The sequence below is a fragment of the Heliangelus exortis genome, chromosome 2, assembly GCF_036169615.1.
Source record: "Heliangelus exortis chromosome 2, bHelExo1.hap1, whole genome shotgun sequence".
NCBI lineage: Eukaryota > Metazoa > Chordata > Aves > Apodiformes > Trochilidae > Heliangelus > Heliangelus exortis.
The window spans coordinates 45,600,706-45,622,819 of NC_092423.1; the positions used below are offsets into that span (position 1 = coordinate 45,600,706).

At 34.7% G+C, this 22,114-nt stretch overlaps 1 protein-coding gene across 2 annotated transcripts in view; it reads right to left on the minus strand.

Annotated features, from left to right (window-relative positions):
* Positions 1-22,114, minus strand: part of ULK4 (unc-51 like kinase 4) — a 210,551-nt gene that overhangs the window by 134,706 nt on the left and 53,731 nt on the right. For both annotated transcript variants that reach the window (XM_071735884.1, XM_071735883.1), the window contains exons 21-27: positions 20,691-20,873; positions 16,564-16,691; positions 15,215-15,348; positions 10,325-10,446; positions 9,942-9,998; positions 7,607-7,658; positions 7,424-7,518 (exon numbers count right to left, since the gene is read on the minus strand). In XM_071735884.1, coding sequence (XP_071591985.1) covers positions 7,424-7,518; positions 7,607-7,658; positions 9,942-9,998; positions 10,325-10,446; positions 15,215-15,348; positions 16,564-16,691; positions 20,691-20,873 — 771 coding nt within the window. The remainder of the gene's footprint in view (positions 1-7,423; positions 7,519-7,606; positions 7,659-9,941; positions 9,999-10,324; positions 10,447-15,214; positions 15,349-16,563; positions 16,692-20,690; positions 20,874-22,114) is intronic.

Genomic DNA, 22,114 nt, shown 5'->3' on the forward strand with positions numbered 1-22,114 from the left:
AGAAGGAATTTTACTTTAAAATACAGAATTCAGTACAGATGAAAGATATTAAGAAAAAAAGCAGCAGAATATCAACCGTGATGCTTTAATCCATAAACCAATGTTTGAACAGATTTCAGAAAAAACAGCCTTCTAAAACAAACCTGCACAGAACTAAAATACATCAGGAAAATGTACTAAATCTAATGTAACTTCTTTAAGATTAGTAGGGTCTTGATAAAATTTTCATTTTTTTCATTCTGGTAATACAGTCTTCCATTAAAGTATACGTTTACAGACTTAGGATTTCAAATATAAAAGAAGATAATCCACTGAACTCTTTATTGTCTATGAGTGCATTGCTACAGATTAAGAATCTGTCATAGGACTATTCGGCTGAGTTCCATCTAAAATCATCTTATGGCAAACTAGGTTTTATATATCTAAGAGTATTATTACTATTCTCTATAAGAGAATGAATTGCTAAGTCTTAAGTCATTGGTAGAATATAACTCATTTAGACAAGACATGCTTTGTTTTTGAAAAGAGAATGGATGGACAGCCCTTCAATCTTTAAGCATGCATAGCTTGTGCTTGGAAGAATACCCAAACAGGCATTCATCTTTTTCGTCTTTCAAATGACCACTGACAACTACATGGATTTAAATATCCATAAATGCATGAAAGTAGTCAAATATTATTTCTGTTTCAGTCTTTATCCCTAATATTGCTTTCCAAAAAATTGGGAAATACACTTCTGTAAGACTAAACAGACTAAGTAGTTTAAATGTGATCATAACAATAGCTGGATTTCTACTATCTTCTAAGTTGCCTGATAACCTGTTCATGATAAATCCCTAACTTCAGAAAGGAAGTGTGTTCTGTAATGATGGCACCTAAAAGATATGCGGCTACAACTGTGTTGTTAGCAGTACCCAAAATAGGAGTTAAAGACTAGAAACTTTCATACACATTACATTCACATCCCCTAGCTATTATATATAGGTACAGGATCAAAAAAACCCCAGATGTAGCTCAGACCTAGTTCTGAGACCTAATACTAGTTCTGACACCTGTAAAGAGTAGAAAATAAAAAGGAGTAGAATAAACAGAACAAGCATTAAGCACGACTGTGGTTTCTAGTAAAGCAATTCTTGAGTTAAGAAACTTTCTAAGATGATGTTGTATCTGTATTTTGCATTTAATAATTCTTACTAAGCTTTTCTCCCGTGTATTTTCGCAGTCCTAACTTTAATGTATTTATACTTACAGAATGTGCAATACCTATGGCACTGCATTCCACACTTCAGTTATGCTTTATAAAACGGCCCTACCTTGTTTATTTTAAATCTGCAAATTCAATACCAGTTTATCCTGATTTTATGAAAATAAAATACTATGCACACTCGCACTCCCAAGTGTTTTGTCTCCGAATTCTTATCTACTCAATTCCCCCTTGCACCATTGAGCTGTACATTTTCTTGTTAAGCTTCATTCCCTTTGAGAGCAAATGTCCACAACTGCATTCAGTATTCAAGGCTGGAGGGCACCATAGGCTTACCCCGTAGCATAGTGATGTTTTCTGCTTTTTGGTCTCATCTTTTGCCCGTCATTTCTAATAATCTAGTTGTCTTTTTGACTTCTGCTGAGTATAAAGCCATAATTTTCCTAGAAAAATGATGCTAACAAATCTCCAGAACATTAATAAGCAGTTTAGAACCTGACACCGTATGCGCACAGTTGGAATTATTATCCCCATGTGCATCACTTTACATTTATGGGCATTGAATTGCATGTAATTTTATTCTTCTCCCACTCAATATCTTGAAGCCTTCAGCAACTCTTCTTGTCAGTTTTAATTTTCACTGCTGTGAATAATTTTTGTGTCAGACAGCTTTGTCATGTCCCTGTTCATTCCCTTTTCTGGATTAGTTAAAAATAGCACATGTTGCAACGCCGATCTTTGTAAGGCACCAAATCTTAATACACCTAAATTTTTCAAAACTAATCTCTCAGAGGGGAAGAGGAAAGGACCACTGATGTATTTGAAGAGTCTTTGGTGCACGACTTTGTCAAAAACATTTTGGAAACAGAAGCATACTATTCAAAACCAGAAGATCTGTCTCTAAGTCATTCACTGATTTCTGCTAGGAACATTACTAGTGAGCTATGAGCACCCAGCAAAAGCTGTGCTCACTTTTCTACAGTATTTTATTACTTCCAAAATTCAGATATTCTAAAAACAAGGCACAATTTTTATAGAAGTTCTTCTGCAAGTCTGTATGTTACTTTAACCCTCAAAAAAGAAAGAGATAAAAACCAGAGTTTGAGTATTTACGTGTTTACCAGTTACAAGTGGCTTGAAAACCTGTCATTTCTGTCCTTCTCTGCACTGTTCAGGAGATGTCAGACACAAGGCCTGCACTATAAACATGTTCCTGCTTTCCTAGAAATGAAAAACCCCACTTCAGCTTTACTTAACCTCACCAAGCAAAGTCCAAGCTCTACAAATACCCTAAAGAGAAGTTATAACACTGTAAGGGCTCATAGTGGAAGTATCCAATACACTAAATCCCTATTTAGCAGGAGGTACCCCCTAAGAATGATAATGGAGAACTAAACTTCTATTCATTTGTGACAGTCAGCAAGGGTGAGTTCACCTATTCAACATACATATCCAACCATCATGTATTAATGAACCAGCATATAGTTAAACTATCCCATATCCCCTAACAATTTATGCTGTGTTTATACAGGTAGCTTAACCCTCTTCTCAAGGCCACAGAACTTACCTTAATATGTTTAACTTACTGACCTAAAAAAATCTCTCTCTTGGTTAAAACTGAGTTTCAGAGCTCTTCAAATCAGCACATAAGGCTCAAGTCTTGACATCTGCTGTTACACTGGCCAGACAGAAAAAAGTAAGCAAGCTTAAAGCCTGGTCTAGTTGCGTCTGTGAACCATGCTCTTCTCAAGAGAAAATCAGATCCAGGAATTAACAACTAAACTTGTATAAAGAGACTACACTATCCATTCCATGCAGCTACCACACCCAAATTCTCAAAGCCCATTACTTTACTTCCAGAGATTTTTCTATAGGTACCTAGCTATTTTCAGTGTACATATGTTTAACTTACAACTATTGACAAATATCTTCTCCTTATACACTATCAAAAAAGAACATACCAAAGCAAAGACCATCATCTCCCAAGCCCATTTTTACAGTCACATGGAAGATCCACAACATCCAATATCACCTTGACATTTATTCTCATTAAAATTCCACATACAAAGTTATTGCTGAAAGTGACCATTGAATTAAGATCAGCCTGCCTTCAACCTTCTTAAAGCATTCACTAGAGGCACAGAATGCTCCTCAGAGTTTTAATATTGCCAGTAACCTCTAGAATATAATAGGAAAAATATTCTAATGCATGTTATAATGAACTGGGGAGAAGGATGACATTTCTATAAGTTTTCTTTTTTTAAAAGTCTTCAGAACTTCAGAATCATCATTGAGGTTTAGGGTTTTTTCATACTGCTGGGAAGAGACTATTGACTGAGTCAGCATGTGTCAATTAGAACACAACTGGTTTCTCAAAAAAAGTCTCATGTCATGTGGATTAGCATAATGGACAGAAAGCCACATGGGGTATATAATTTTAATCTACTTGAAAAGGAAAAGAATTGAAGAAATGCTGTACAAGATGTTCACATAGTCATGTCCTACAGTGACAAAAATAAGGTGTCAGTAGTCAGATGAGAACAGCCTGTGGATGAAAACCACCACTGATGCTCAATCAAGAAAAGACTAAGATGGGCAGAGCAAAGTACCTGTAGAAGTTGCTAACTCTTCTGTTGTAATCTTTGGTGGAAATAATAACTCCTATGTTGTCAAGCAGTACATTTCCATGTCATACTGCTTTTCCCTTGACTTCCCATTAAGCAACTCATCATGTTCAGGGTGCTTTTATTTTAGCCTGATTTTCAAAAATAAGCTTTAAAACCTTGAGAAGGAGAATCACTGCTGACAACTTTCGCCTCAATCAGAGAAGAGCTCTCTGCACAGTACACAGATCATTTTTGGGAGCTAGTTAGAGTATAGGAAAGACTCCCACAGGAGCTCCTTGCCATCATGAACCTCATCACTGCTCAAGGTGCTCTGAATCAGCGTACATCCTTTTTTCAGGCAAATAAATACACTTAACAGAGGAACTAAAAATGCAAATTATACAGTCAACACAGAATTATTCCAGCTAATTATACGTGAAAACTTACCAAAATCTTAAAATAAATATTGTTATGACACTTATTATTTGATTTTAATAAATATTTTTCCATTTTAGGAAACAGGCAGTTAAGACTTGTGTCAGTTTTCAAAACTGGTATTTATATTCCACTCCAGACTACAGAGTCTTCTTGATGGCTTTCATCATCACATTTGCATACCTGGAAATCTACAGTTTTGGCAAAACTTGCTGATTCACATTAAGCATGAATTTTGATATCTTCTAAAAATGCACACAACTGCATGCAAAATGAAATTACTACTCACTATTTGCTTTCATTTGAGCACTTCCAATTAATTTTCCTTGACTTTATCACTCTTAGCAATATCTAATACAGTGAGTTCTCACAGTAATTAATCTCTCCAGAAACTGACTTCAGGTTGATGGTGATCATAAATTTTGTTAAAAAATTCAATGTATTCAATTTGGTTTGAATCAAAACAAATCAAACATAAACTACGACCCACAACAAGCAATTCTCAAAATGGAAAAGAACTTGAAACGTTGCTCTTAAATTCCTATTAGCTGATAGAATTTTGATTGCAGCTAAGGTAGAACCAGAACAGAACTGAAAAACTTAATAGTTCTGCTTCCTTAATGCAATCTCGCTTTTTATTAAGTTCATTAAAATTCATTAGAAATGCATTTAATTTCTGATTAGAAGCTTTAAAACAACATCACTGTGTAGTGGAAAAAAAGAAGGCATCCTCTTCCAAAGGGTTTCAGCCTTCCTCTTACCTCAGTCATAAAATGCTATTTGTAATCAACTTTGTCTAAATGAGCAGACCAGGCTTCAGAGATCAGCCTAGGATACACATTTCTTTCCAATGAAGGAGTTTCCTATTAACCACTGTTACACTTAAATATTGATCTGGAAGCTCGAACATGTCTGTCTGCAACTTTTTAAAAAAGCACCAAGTTCCACTGAGTGCTGGCATTTATATTCATAGATTCTAGTCAAGCTCAGCGAGTGGCAATTAGAAGATATCCCTTGAGTAATAGCATTTCTAGAAATATTCTGTATGCATCATAGAAGCTGAAGTACCACTTTCCACTAAAGTAATGTATGCCACACATTCAAGCATAATTAGCACATAGACTTCGTAAATAGTATTAAACTAATTACTGTTTGTACCGCTAGTGGCAGATGTGGTTAGAGATTATTAATTACAGTGGACAATTTCTTGAATTTAACATACCAAATAAAAGGCAAGTTCTCCACTTTATTTTGTGTCTGAATGGCTATTTGCTGAGTGTCAGGAGTGTTCTTCTATATTAGGAAGAGCTATTACTTACAAAAATGAGCCAGTGAAAGAATAAATTTTATTTTCTAAAAAGCAAAAAAAACCTTGTTCATTGACATGTACATAATTGGGTTTAGCTAATAAATTTTAATATACACCTATTCTAATTCAGAGAAACTATCCTACAGAACTGCTATGTGTCATAAATTTAGAAGCACTGGAATGGCAGGAAGTTTTTTCTCTAGCTACATTAGGTTAACTGATATGTTCACACTAAACTAAAATTTTCAACATATGTGATAAAGTAAACTGTTCTCCAGAAATTTACATACTTAAATAAAACCCACTTACTGGGAGCTAGGGCTTACTTAAAAGACAGTAGGATTAGTCATTCCCTGGCTTCATATAATGTTCTACCAAATGTGGAAATTGGACCAGGGGTACAAAGGTTGTAAAGGAAAAGAACCTTAAGAATCACTGAAGTCTAAACATTTTGGGGAATTTTATTTAATGTGCTGATATAAGATACTGCAACTTCAGTAAATGTTGATGGGCATCTATAAAAAATGGTACATATGTATTTTATATATATATAAATATATAACACACTGATAACCTACAGAAGTCAAGCAATTATTTTTAAAAATTTACGTGGTTCTAGAATGATACAGTCATAATACAAAGACTTGCAGGCTGACAGACAAGCAAGGAAATACCAATAGGCATTGATACCTCACTGTGTCATTCACATTTCTTTTCTAGAACATCCTTTCCCATATTAAAGTAAATTGAACTGTTTTCTGTATAATTTTCTTCTGACCATTAATTGGTTAGACCTTTGTTCTAAGGGCCATTTTCTTGAATAGCACTCTTCTGTGAGCATTAATGAAAATAAAGCATTAATGAAAATAAAGCATTCCTTTTAATATTTTTATTCATTTTAATATTTTCACTTATGAAGACTTTATAAATATGAAGACTAAGTACTCAATACACAAGCGCAATAGGATTCAGCTTCCAAAATGCACTCAATTTCTAAAATCAGTCATTCTTATCTAGCACAGTCCCTATGATCAGTCATTCTTATGAATTTATCAAATTGCTAATGCCTTTCTTGACTTGAATGTTATACTGAGTGTGCCCTTAACCTAATTCCAATAAAAAATATAAATTTCAGTTTGAATTTAATGGCCAACCAGTAAATATGGTGGGTTACAAGTCTTGTAATAATTCAGCCACAGAAATGCACTGATACATTATGAAATGATCTGTTAATCACAGATTCAAGCATTCCAACCTATTGGTTTGCTGACAACAATTTTACAACATAACTGCTCTGGCTTTAGATAGCTTAGATCAAAGCAAATAACAATTAAAAACGTGGAAGAAAACAAATCTTTTTATACTTAAACAAAAAAAACCAAACAAAACCCAACTATAACTTCTATAAACTGTTACTCTTGATGACTCTCTCATCAGGAAGAGTATGATGGAACAGGATCATCAGCCCCCAGAGGTCATCTTTCCAACCAATGTAAAAAGCAAAATGACAAATGAAGTGTGACATTTTCACTAACATATAGGAATATAATCATTTTGAAGCTGAAAAAAGACTTACAGAATCAAGTTTTATATTCACAAGAAAATTATTTTAAGAAGTGCTCTTTCTAAATTTTAAGCCCTCTCATTCTATTCCTAACCTCTAAGCTAAATATAGCAAACTGAGTTGGAATGCCATGCTGCTTCTTTTAAAATTAAATCTCTCTAAAAACAATAAAGATTTTTCCTTTCAAATATAACCACAATACATTCTAAGCCATAATTTAAGGAGTTTCTAAATCTGCAAATCATTCTATTAACAATAGAATAGGCCAATTAGCCTTCAACTATTTATTTTCTTGTTAGACTTACAGTCAAGCGATGGATTGTTAACAAGACAGGATGCTGTGTTACTGCTTCAAAGGTTGAGAAAGTAGTCTTAATCAACTCTTCTGATGCAGCTTGTCCTATTAGTAAAAATAATTGTGTTTCTTTATAAAATGCAAGTTATAATGCCTGCTTATAAAACTGTAGCACTATCACAGGTTACCTTACCTATTGCTCCATCCAAGTTCGTTTCTCCTGCATCTATTGATCTCATAAAATTCTACAGAAGAAGAGGTATTTGTATTAGGACACTTTAGAAACAAAAATGAAGAAGCAAAATTGCTAACTAATTCCAATTTTAAATTCTTTAAAGGACTGTGTAAATACAAAATGTTAATTAAACTAATGTGCTTCCTACATTAGGAAACATTGTCATAATAACTAAGATATGAAAGACAAAAAGCATTCATCACCGAGCTGTTACAATTTTCCAAGTCTGTAACAGTTGGAGAGTTAAATGTACACTAAGGATTATTACTCTGACTAATATAAGGAATTACATTTCCTGCTAGATAGACAGTAATTAAATGTCTTTATTTTTAACAGAAAACTGTAATTTCTAAGAAGACTTTGAATTTTAACACATGGCTGTGTTAAAATAACTCTCTAAAAAGACCAAGGACCCTCTAGAAAATGTAAATTTTTTTATTTGTATCATGGTTTTGCTCTCTGTGCATACTACACACACTGCGAATACAGTTATATATATTTACACACAAAACTGAATACCCTAATCAAAAATCATCTAAATTAGCCATCGTTTTGAGGAACAGGGACAATGAAATATTACTAATCTACGTTAAGGATTTTACAATTAGACCCATTATTCTCTGGCTTTTTAATCTTGATTTCAATCTTTGGCTTACACTTCTATGTATAGTTATTTATCTCATAGGTATGCCAAAGATATGTTATTAACACCTGCCAAAGAAGGAAAAATTCTCAGCTGAAGTTGTACTTTTTACTAATGCAGTATTTAACACACAGAGAATTTACTGTGGACTAATAACTTTCTGATTTTCAGTTTGTACAAATATCTATCTTTTTATGTGATGCTTGTTTTGTATTTCATTAGTGAATAACTTTTTTATTATATGTTATATTGGAAGAAGTGTTTTCTTTTTCTCTGTAAGAAATACCTGAAGGATTCTTCTCTAATTAAAAATACAGTTAGGAACTATTTATATATTTTATCATTTAAACACACCTCAGAGGCAGACAGAAAAAGCAAATCCTTCTGTAAAAAAACCGAACCTGATCATTTGAAGAAAATTACTTGTTATTATCTAATCAACTTGATTTGGAAGAGAGTAGTATTTTGTTTGTTCATTTAAGGCAGTTTTGCATCTAATCATAGTCTCAAGACCAGCCTGGAAAATTTAATGCAGGTGTTGCAAAAATTGTTTGGCTACTAATTTCTTTATTTTCTATAAGAAACATAAGATGATGTATTTATTTTTTAAAAAAAGGCAAAACCCCTATTCAGTCTTCTTTTTTTTAAGCAACAGAGAGGAATGGTGTATGTATTTCACTACAAACGTGTGCCCAATATATTTTGCCAGGAGCCTACTATTAGCTGTGCCTTTGCAGCAGACCATGTCCTCCCTGTATTTCTACTCAGAACTGAAAACATGAAAGGACTGCCCTTACTCCCTCTCCATTTCTTTGCACAACAGTACTGAAAATTACAGTGATGATGGAAATAACTTCAAAGCAGGAAGAAAAAAAATTCTCAATGAACAGCAATTACAGAAAAATATCTCTTCTATTCCTTCCTGATACCAAGCACACATCTTTCCACTCCTAATAATTTGTTATTGTTAAGACTAAAATTTTTGAATAAATCATTTAAAAACAAAACAAAACTGAAACACTGACTTACTGAAGTCCTACAGGCCTCAGTTATTGCACAATACTTTGAAGAAGTACAAGCTGATGATCAAATGTTTATGGATGCCAGTGTGACTACAATAGTACTACTTCATTTTTCCTATACTATCCTCTAGTTAGGCATGGTTAAAACATTAATTTTCTATTGCTAATGTCATAAACAGGTTGTAGATGACAATACATGATAATATCTTAGGTCTGTAGCTTACAATACTCAGCTTTTCATCAGCTATATTACAGTGCAAGATACTTATACTTGCAAGAAGGTGACAGAAGGAAAGAATACCTTAAGTATAGATTAGATTATAATTTATCTGTCATTTCTACTACTAGTATAAAATTCTAGAAAGAATATTGTATATTTCAGTTTCTCTAGTATAGAACACGGGATAGCATATTTTCCCTTTAACTCAACACATTACTAAATAAAATATTTTATTATAAAATATACAGTTTTGAGTATAATCAAAGCTTAAATTTTATGTTCAGAATAAAGTTCCCACTCCAAGTTAAAAATTTAATGTAATAAAATTATATTTAAATGATATGCAATTTTTTATCCATATGTAGACTTTATAAACAAGATTTAAGTTAAATATTTGTCTATACTCACAAGTAAGGTCCCGTAGTTGAAAAGAAACTCCTCTGTTACTATCTGGGGACGAAATACCTATTTGAAATTAGCAGAAGTTGTAAAAATTCCATCAAATGCATATCTTACAATCAGAAAAAGTTTAAAAAAAGTATTTAAGAGCCATGTTAAAAAAAGAGGACAAGATATGTATCAGCTTCTATCATAAGAATTGTCTTACAATGTGTGAAAATAAGGCTTACATTTTTAATGCTGTTACATAGCTGGAACACTCAGTACAACTACACATTAATAAAAGTCCTATTTTATCCATTCTGGTCATGATCAGCAGAAATTAGATTTTGGGAAACTGAAAGAGTTTGTTGTTTGTTTTAAATTTTTTTCAGAAAAAAAAATAAATCTACCTGGGATGTTACAAGATGAAACACTACAGGCATCATAGGAAGGCACATCTTCAGCTGTTTGGCCTGAACTGTTGATGGGTGTTTACGTCCAGAGACGTTAGCTAAGGCAGTGAGAATGTCACCTACATAGAAACAACATTTCAGACAGATCTCACATAATTGCTTTACTTAACAATGGCAAATGACATATAAAAACCATATTTGTTCCAGTATCATCTGTTCAGGATACTGAGCTTCTCTCTCCTGCTGGAAGGAGTGTTCATGTGAATGCATGATAAATCAGGCTGACCCAGCACTTTTCTTTCCTAGTTCAGTGTTCAGCCAGGCCAATTTCCTGCTCTGGCTACAGGGACAAACACACAGATGTGATCTCTAGCAAAAAGGTAAGAATACAAATATAAGGCAGGTGTAGAAGCACAGATGAAATTGCCCCTCTTGGCAGGGTGGACTTACAAGAGCTTTAGGTGGCAACATATGTGTGGAATGATAATATTAAAATTCTGTGGATGCAATTTTGTTTCCAGTGAAATAAAAGCAAATTTCTCTTTACTTCCAGCTGGCCAATCAAGAGCTGAATTCACCATGGTTAGGAGGTGACACAGTGCTCAAGCTGTACCTTTTCCTGTAGCATAGTACATTGAGAAAAAGCAAGAAATGTCCTCTCCCCTCCTTCCAAGAGATCCCTCCACCAGCCAGGCACACACAAGTTTAACAGTGCCATAAAGTGACCTAAAGCAACAGGAATTCTCACGTTCTTATAAAAGGGGTGGCAACAGGTCAATGAGAGAACTTAGTTGCTTCCATACCAAAACTTCAGATACAACTATGAAGGAATACAATTTTAATTGCAATAATGAAAAATATACTTCACACTTCAGAAGAGACATAAAAGTCAAGGAACATTTTGCTAAACTTGTGTTACATCAATGATTGCCTCGGAACAGCAAAACCTCTTTTCCATTGGAAAAGAATGGAAGTATGAGGAGAAAAGTCATGGCTCAAAGAAGGAAAATTCTGTCCATATAGCCTGAAAATATTAGTCAAATCCTGCCTTGAAAGGATAGTTACTATCTATTTTTGCTTAATGAGAGAGCTGCACAAACTGTAACAGGGAATTCACATAGACATTAAACAAATGTCTGACATTAAACAAAGGATTCTGTTCTTTATATCATTTTCATGACAGAAAAGACCCTTCTTTTCAGAGTAAGTCACACATTTTATTCATGTTGAATAATACCAGTGCTATTCTTCTGCTCCTGTGGAGTTCAGTTTTCAACATAAACAGAAGTGACAGAGCCTGGCCCTAAAACAGGCTGTAAAAATACCTGACCTTGAAGATTTGACTTGCTCTGTAATATCCTGCACAAAAAAAAAAGTATGTGTTGCCTAAAACTCTCCAAATACAGAAAAAAAAATACCATTTTTTTTAATCAACATATTTCTTTTGAATTTCTCAAAACACTGTAATTCAATGAGACATATTTGTGGTTTACAAGAAATAATTCACTCAACAATCTACTCTTTTTCTATGTTTAAGGCATATATAATCATCCATTGTAAATGCCAATTTTGCAGTTGATAAATACATAGATAGAGTTACTTCTAATTTTAGCATGACCTAAGAAATTTATATCTACTTCCTAGAAACAGGTTAAATATTATAAATGCAGAAATAAAATTAGGGGGTTTCATCTACAAGAATTGAAAACTTTTAAAATTATCCACAAGATTAACATTTTATTTCATTTACTTAAATTTATTTTTAAGGCCCATTTCTACAACTTAATCTGTTTGGTGTATAGCTACATCTGGTGGAAGAAGATGGGATCAATAAGAAGCTTACATAAATGCATATTAAAAAAGTCAGCTAGGATTAATTCTAAATCAACAGTTAAACTGCTTTTAACTGTTCCACTTTGCAAATCTGCTTATTTTTCTTAGGATCCCACAGCTTTCACCTCCTCAAGCAAAACATATTCCTTTGTCACACTCACAGCAATAAAAAGTAAAAGCCTTCTGACTAACGTGGACAAACATGGACAGATAGCTTGATCTTAATAAAAATAATGAACACAGAAATCTCACTTGGAAAGGAAAAGAAAGTGTAAAAATTCTGCTTGATTTATTAGTTGTCAACAATGCACTGAAATTGTACATCAGTAGTAAAACAACCTGGCAGAAGACAATGTTAACACAATTGTTGAACTATGTATTGTAATGATAGTAAATATATATTTGATGCATACTGTGTTCAGGTTCTCAGGAAGTTGCAGGGCCTACTGTTTAGTTGCATATAGTACAAACAGACAGTGGGAGGTGAATTTCTGCCTCAGACATTTATAGTCTTCCAATTCCCAAAATATATCCAATATTCAATCCTGATATTTGTTTAGGAAAAAAGAATCAGATATTTCAGCAAGCTAAAAATTGACAGTCATAGAAAGCAAAGTTTCTTTTAAAAGAGAAGCATGACATTTAAGTCTACTGACCTTTACAGTTCTACAATTTCATTTTCAATATTCTAGAGATAATGTAGAAGATGGAAAAAAAATAAGGTTTCAGCTTAACAGAAAATATTTTTGTGAAACAAATCTTTAATGATTAAATGACAAGGCACACACAGCCAAGCTGTCCTTCTGTCCGTCCTTCCTTCCTTTCTCCCTTTCTTCCCTCCCTCTTTTCCTTTCCTCCCTCCCTCCTTTCCTTTCCCTTCCTTCTCTTGCTTTTTTTCCTTCCTTTTTCTTCCTTCATCTGATCCTAATTAACTTTCCTTTCCTTCCTTCTCTTGCTTTTTTTCCTTCCTTTTTCCTCCTTCATCCAATCCTAATTAACTTTCAAATAAACCTCCCATATTTCTTTATGTAACATAGAGCATAGCTTTTTCCAGGAAAGAAAATCCCACCATTCTTACTTACGTAAGGGCTTTTTTCTTTGCCATTTCTTTTATTCCATATTGACCCTATGTTCAGTTCTCACCAGCAGATCCTGCTGAAGTTTTCAAGATTTTTCCTTTTGTACATATGCCCAAAATTCTCACCTTCTCTTGACTGACTTCCCAGACTCTCAAACTAGTTTCCTTCTACTCCAGTTTCTTCTCTAGTTGCCCAGTGAGTCCAAATTATGCCCTGCAACTTGCAGGTTTTGTCTAAGTTATATGCATGTCTTTCACCGTTCCTTCTGCAAGTCCCCTCTCCCCCAGTAACTCACCCCACAATGGCAGATATGAGTATATTCTGCAATAACATTAGCTGTTATTAAACAGCACAAAGCTCAGAGGAGCTTTTAATCATTCCAAAGGCTCAAATACCTGTGAAATTTGATCAGATATTTAAAAATATTGCCCAAATTAATATCTCCTTGGCACAAAAACTACTTTGCTAAAACTTCAAGTCCTTATTCCTAAATATAAGGGATGGATCGAGGTGGCACTGATGTTCTCTAAGTGAAGAGATTTCCATCAAGGTCTCCCACAGCATTCTCCCAGATAATGGGAAGTGCATGTGTTCTGCTGGATAAACAACTGGTTGGCAGGCCGGGTGCAAGGAGTTGTTCCAAATGGAGTTAAATCCAGCTGGTGGCTGGTCACAAGTGGTGATCATCAGGGCTCAGTGCCGGGGCCGCTCCTGTTTAAGATCTTTCTTGCTGATTTGGATGAGGGTGCACGCTCAGTCAATTTGCAGGTGACACTCAGCTGGGTGGCAGTGTCGATCTGGCCAAGGGTAGGGAGGATCTGCGGAGGGTGCCAGAGAGGCTCCATCCACGGGCTGAGGCCGACTGCATGAATTTCCATCAGGCCAAATGTCAGGTCTTGCACTTGGGCCACAACAACCCCCAGCAGCACTACAGGTTTGGAGAGGAGTGGCTGGAGAGCTGCCCAGCAGAGAGGGACCTGGGGGTGTTGATCAACAGTCAGCTGAACATGAGCCAGCAGTGTGCCCAGGTGGCCAAGGAGGCCAGCTCCATCCTGGAATGCATCAGGACCCCAGCAGGACCAGGGGGGTGATCCTGCCCCTATTCTCTGACTTAGTGAGGCTGTACCTTGAGTACCGTGTGCAGCATTGGGCACTGCAGTATAAGAAGGACATCAAGGTGATGGAAAGGGTGCAGAGAAGGGCAACAAAGCTGATTAGAGGTCTGGAGAAGAGGCCTTATGAGGAGAGGGGACTGTTCAGCTTGGAGAAGAGGCTGAGGGGAGACCTCATTGCTCTCTACAACTACCTTAAAGGAGGAGGTAGTGAGACAGACACTGGCCTCTTCTCCCTGGTGACCAGTGATAGGACAAGGAAATCAGGTAAAGCTTAAGTTTGATACCAGGGTAAGCTTAAGTTTGATACTACGAAAAGCTTCACAGAAAGAGTGGTGGGTGCACCATCCCTGAAGGTGTTAAAAAAATGGGGAGATGAAGAGCTACAGTGGATGCTTTAGTGATTAAGGGTTGTAGAGTGGATGGTCTTAGAGGTCTTTTCCAACCTTGATGATTCTATGACCCTTTCTTATGCATGAGCAAATCAGTTTCAAATATCTAGAACAACTGAAGTATTCTGGCTCAAATTTTCCAGAAAAAATGCCTGAGGCAAATATTCAACATGTACGTTTCAGTGTAAATGATTGGAAGATTTGATTGTACATTTGATTGTACAATTGGACCCTATTCCTGACTTAGTAACGGGGCTTACCTTAAAACAGAAAAATCATTAACATAGGAAACTATGCATTCCAATGCCAAATATATGATCATGACACAACTAAAAACTCTGTGAAGCTGATATTATGCGAACTTTATGTAGTCAGACAATACAGTCTTTCTACTCATATATGTAAAGAGATATTTATTTCTTGAGGGAGTAAGCAAAGGTAAGATCTGCAAAGTTAACCAACTGAATTTACCTAGAATTCCTGGCAGCTCCCGCACAATGTGATAGATGAGAAGATCCAAGCATTTTGACAGATATTCACTGCCACCTTGTTGCTCTTTCCCTGGCGTGGTCTTTCTGCTGTCTCTTTCAATATACATCACAAGTCTACATTTAAGCAAGTGCAAAACATTACCTCTCAGAACAAAAACCAACACAATATCTCAATAATACTACTGAAGCAGACAATTCTAATATCTGTTGTTACGATCAAGACAATACATTACTTTTTGCTCTGTAATTTTGTTGAAATGAAATTTGAGACTTTTCCTTTCAAATAAACAAATTTTTAAAATAACACAAATGACAGTGTGAAAGAACAAGAGGAAAGAAACCCTTAAGCTTCTGTAAGTGGAACTCTGCTAGTTTAAATGGACATAAGATGATAAGATAAGGAGTTACTCCCTCTGCAGACGTAGAGTGTAATTTTAAAATCCACTTCATTTTGAAATATATGACCAATATGCACAATATGAGCAAAAGACATTAATTTTTAACATCTATGTTTTCCTAAAGCAAGAATAATTTTAGTTGATGTAAGAGTTCAATCTCTCTGTCAAGAAAAATCATACCGTATAAATCATACTACAGCCTATCAAAATATTACTCCTAGTCAGAACACTAGTTAGAGTTATTGAAAGAAATAAAACACCAAAGTAACCTTACATCATTTCTCTGGAAAGTTGGTGTTTAAGGTTTCTAAACACAAAATGCAGAATGACATCTCTTGTAGTATACTATGGTAACAGATTTATTAGCCATTGCCTAACTTACAAGAGGCTGCAATAATAATTCACCTGTAATAGAATGCTTCAGGCAAAATTTTGAAATGCTTATTTGAATAGACAGAAGGGTCAGACTTCTGTTTAAAGACATAGTATTGACATCTTTATTTCACATTTTAACTCCCTGGGGATTCTTTGCACAAAAACATTAGTCGCTGGTGAGCAAAATCCACGGTCTGGATGTTAAGAGGTACATGACAGACCTTTCTATTTTGTTTTCTCAGCAGATCAACGGCTCACTTTTGTGGTATATATTTTGCTCTACCCAAAGCAAAATCTGCTCACTGTGACCACAAGTTACTTTAAAAGAGAGACTCTCCCCTGTTAGACAGTGGTTTCCCCCTGTGAGTAATCACCACATGATAACCTCAGATAAAAGAGAACACTCTCCTCTTGATATTCTTACGAATAAAAGGATCGCACAGAAGTTGCTCACTCCTAAAACAGTGGCTCGAAAATACCACACATTTTAAAGTATTTCAGGTATGACTTTGAAAATAAGCATTACCTCTCTAATTATTTTCTATTATTACCTCACCTTGCTTGACAACTGAGTAGCAACATCTCTCTGTTATTAATTAAAACTTGTAGCAGGACCAAAAAGGCTTTCGCACGAATAAAAGTTGAAGGACTTTCAAGTAAACGAGTAACTGTAGTCACAAAATCCTTGGTGGAAATAAACACAAATATGTTAATGTTATGTAATAAAAAAGGTTATTTTGCTGTATTCTGTACACTGTACACATTAAAATTTGCTCATATTCATGGGTGTTTCTTATTAGTAAGTTATGTTTCATGTGACTCATAATAAAAATCCACACCATAAAATGTTACTCAATCAGTTCTGTCCAAACAGACTGGCCCAGTGCAGAGATGCATTGTACATCTTCAAGAGCTGCAACAAGTAAAAGCCATCTAAAATATTATGTCTGAAATGAACTACTAAATACAACAGAACTTGTATTTTAAAATTTCTTGCCTTAAGGATAAGCAAATGATATTTTAATGTATTTGTTTTAAAAGAAGACTGAAGGATTTTCAGAACACAAAAATATTTCAGCACAATTACCACCAAATATTTACCTATTAGTTCCAGTATGTGCAGGATAATTAAAAACAACACCTTTGTTAGATACAATCATGTCTGCATCAGACACTACATTATACAGTAGATGCTCCAAATAGACAGCAAAAGTATTTCTACCCTCTCTGACTGTACATCTTTTTGTGCTCATGAAGTAAAGGACACCTTTTCAAGGAGTAAACCCCATTAGGACTTGATATTCTCAAGAATAAAAGGATTACACAGAAAGTAGTGCACTACTAAAATAGTCGATAGAAAGAGGATAAACCACAAGAAGTAAGAAACAATGACTTTCTGCATGTTGTACACAAAGCTTAAAATCCCGCTGTGTGATGCATTTTTAACGTACCAAATATTATTCAAATTCCCTCTTTTGCTGACAGAATAACTGAAAGGCAACTTAATTGTCATGAAACTAAAAGTCAACCCTGAATGCAATTTATTAACGATTTGCAACAATTAACGATATGTCTTTGCAGAGACTGGAAAAGGAACACGAGTGTAAGAGCGACCCAACAAACCATTAGATTTTACATTAAGAAACCCTGTAAAGCCTCAGAAAGAGGATATATAATGCAACACTGCCTGCTAATATAAATGAATTTGACAGACCAAGCACAGGGAAACCACAACATAGACACATGCATCTACAAGCCAAAGCATATCTGACAACTTTTAGTCTTCATGCTCTGGAAAGCAAGACTACTTCAATGCTACAGGGAGGGGTTACAATGGCTTAAGACAATCTTGTAAATCAAAATCAGTTACATCAGATCTATCTGGGAATGTTCTAATAGTATGGCTTAAGAAAGAAATGTGATATTTTGGAACTTGCTTCTCTGGTTGGACTAAGAACTGCAAAATTGCAACAGTTTATCCAAAGAAAATCTGAAGTACATCTTTGCTGACCTGAAGAATCCAATACATCAGAAAAGCCAAAAATTGCTGAAATACCCTCTAATACATTAATTATTAATCTTTTCATTGTTATATTATTCTTCCGTCCCCTTCAACTGTTTACTGAAATACCCTCTAATACATTAATTATTAATCTTTTCATTGTTATATTGTTCTTCCCTCCCCTTCAACTGTTTGATGTATGCATGGAGACTATGTAGGCTAAGGACAGTCTTTTCATTTCAACTGAATGCACTGTCAACTGCAACAAGTTCATTATTTTATATTGGATATCATTAGTAATATTAAAAAGCAAGTTTAAAACAAATTACAAAAAGCAACTATATTTTTGAACTGGTTACCCAAGGGGAAAACAGACCACTATTTCACTATACAAGAGCTGATGTTGTGATAGCAATCATTTATTACATGGCTGTGCATTTTCAAGTTCCCTTCCTATGCACTGCAATTTTGTTTGTAATATTATAAGAGTTATAAAGATTTTTTTAGGCATTTATACTTTTATTAATTCATATCAACATTGACATAACCATCAACATCAGAGGTTGATGGTTGCTATTTGTCAATGATCAGGTAAAAGACAAAGAATTTTAAAAAGGAGTTTCCAGATAACACATACAAAGCTAAATGATCTCATTTTGAATTTATATATTTAAGCATCTTTTAATATGTTTGCTTACAGATGTGTTAAAAACACAATCGTAACCTTGCCACTACCTTCTGTACAATGCTGAGGTCCTTCTGTGCCTGAATATACAGTATACAATACTTCTACAGAAGGCAAAACACTTTGTAGGCTAACACTAGCAACTTGGTTTTTCTTTTCCCTTCTCTTATTAAGGTGGACTTCTGTGTCATGCTTATGGAAGACTGAAAAGAGCCTGGATTATTAAATTCAGTTTTCAGCACAAAAATGTTCTTACTCCATGTAATGTGATAGTACCTGGCAGTTCAGTTTAGGAACAGGATTATATTTTTAGATCCTATTCATAAAAAATAGCCAGTTTCTGTTCCCTAGAATCCCATTTGAGTAAAATATATATTATAGGAGGTAAAGATTTCTCTGAGCTTTAAGGCAGACACTGTTACCAGATGCAGGCAGATGCAGTAGATAGACCATCTGTACCAGTTTTACAGCACAATGTTTTTTCAGTTACCGTTTTGGTATTATTCCCACTTCTATAATTAGTTTGATATATGCCGTTAAAAGAATGTCTAAATTTGTCAATATTTCAATTTTCTCATCTGCAAAATTGCAACAATTGCTCACAAAACACTTATGACGATTCATTAACGATTAAGCAGCAATTTCAAACCCACAAAGTTTCATTCATTACTTTACTGCGTGCCAACAAAATACTGTTTTCCCTTTTGTCTGACAGTTCCAGGGTTCATTATTTTTATAATGTCAAAAATTTCATTAAGGAGTTCATAAGATATACCCTGTCAGAAAAGGAGTCCTTTTAGCCATGTTTTAGGCAAGTCCTCTATAAACAAGAAATTCATTACAGAAAACATGATGCTGTAGCCACAGGCTTGCTACACATTGCATTCTTTTGCTGAATGTTTAAGAGAATATTTCTTTAATATTCTTCTCTGACTATGCCACCAAGTTACAGTAATGTGCACCATTAGAAACTGACATTACAGGACAACTCACCACCTGTTAGCACTGTTGTAATGGAATCTGTGGAAAGCTTAAGGCCAGCTGAAATATGTTTACAAAAACACACTGGCAGATCTGACAAGGCACAGAAATAACTTTTAGGAAGAGAATGAACAATTTTAGGCTGCAAGAAGAGATGGGTGGGAAACAGTACATTATATTTTAATTTAAATGTTATTTTAATGACATGTATAGAAGCTAAATTAATCTCTCTCAACTAAAACCTAATAGAGTTTTATAGTCAAGATGACTGTCAGGTTACAGCATACATTACAACAGAGTAATAGATGAATACATGAGCTATAGTTCCTATTTTCTTAGTGATTTTTATCCTTTCCAAGCAGAAAGGGATTACTTTTGTTTATGAATTTTGCAAACTTACTGCCAAAAAAAATGAACACTATTTCTCTAAGCCTGAAAGAATTTGGTGATCAAAATACAAAGCTTTTAATCATCTCTTCCAAAATTATATTATACATAAATCAGAGTCAGTAGTGTTATTCAGTGACACTAAAAAGAAAACCCTGAGTTATTAAAATGCTAGTGTCTGCAAGACATTTCACTTACAAATTCCTTTAAGAAAAACATGAAGTACAGCTTTAGATTCAATCAGGATTCTCATTATTTTCTCTTTTAAATGTCTATGGGAATTGTGTCAAGAGCTTGTCCTCCCGCATTCCTTACTGTTTTTCCTTAGGGTCATTACCAGTTGTGGTAAGCCTAGAGTTTTCTGAATGGACTGAAATCAAGCTACAGCAGCCATTTATATACCCATAAGAAACAGCTGTTGAAGATCTGTGAGAGTTAAAAAAACACAATTATATAACTCATTTAGATATTAAGCACATAAAAATATAAGTTCATTGCTCATTTCCTGCTGTTCAGCTCTGTAACTGTCACTGAGGTAAGCATTTTGAAAACACAAAAAACAGAGCCCACTTTAACTTTCCATTAGTGAAATTACATGGTTGTGGGCAACATTAATCTGACATCAAACCTTTTCTTGAACCAGCCTCTGTAGATGGATCCCTGATGCCAACATGGCTGAAAACATGGTGAGCATATACTGCTGGATTTTGCATATTCCATTTGCCAAGGAATTCAGTACAGCTGTTAATCCCACTTTTTCAATGACACTCTGGAAAGCATTAGGTGAGAAGTGAGTAATCCTGCACAGAGCCTACAAAGTGACAAAAAAAAAAAAAAAAAAATTCATGGGATTACCATCTTAAGAAAAATAATGGGGAATAAAAATGGGTGATGACTTCTACAATAGTTCAGGAGCATAAAGAATTGACACAGTTTTATTCATAAGAGAAATATTAAGAGAAGAAGCTACTTATTTTTAAGAGACCTGGAACTCTTCTAAATATTTTGCTTTACACTCCATGCAGCTGAAACCGAATTATTTGATACATCAACATCACTCCCACTACTCTTCCCCTCTAGAGAATAATAATGATGAAACAGCAGAGTCCACTCTTGACTCTTTTATCAGCACAAAATGTAGGAAGCCTCAGTTAACACTGTAGTAGAAAGGGGCACAAGCAGCAGAGAATACAGAGATGGCACACACCACAGAAATTCTGGTCACTCACAAAGGTGGGCATCTTTTTTCTCTCTCTCTGAGCATGAACCATAATCTCACATGCAGCAGTTCACTTACCAAAAGTCCATCTTTAGACCCAGATACTTGCTAAGGAACAGTGTATAGTATAGTAAGCGTGCAGACACTTCTTCAAATGGTTGATTTACAAATACTAGTGATTTAAACACTTCTAACAAAAAATGCAGATAGTAACTTGACTACTGAAGTGAACACAAATCTCTTCTATGTATACTATCTTAGCTATTTCATAACAAACATTACCAAATGATCTCTGGGGTGGAGGACACATTTCTTGGGTTTGAATGTGGTGTTATGATAAGAAAATAGATTATGTCAATTATTTGAGTCATGTGAAAATCAGAATTGGTTTTTGGGAAAAACTCTGAATGCAACTTTCTTCTGTGGAAATTACTTTCTTCTGTGCAAATAAACAATATTACCACTGTTCTTTTCAGACCACCTATATTTAGAAATTTCTGCTTAGTTGGTGTGCATTCAATACTGAAGTCTCTCATTTAGGAGAAACTAGACAATCATACCAACACAATACAATCATCAGAGAAAAATGTTTCCATGTGGAAACCTCAGAAACTGTGCAGTTCACCAGTGCCCTTAGAAACATTACTCAAAACACACTAAAATACAAAACAAACCCAAAAGGAAGGCATAAAAGACAATAAATCAAGAACTTATAATTTTTACACAGACAAAAGGTTGACACTGTTTATCTTCTCTGCTTCTGTTCTTCCTTGTGCTTTTCTGGTCCAGATTGCAGCCTTTATTTTTTATTTCTGCTTTTTTTTCCCCCCATC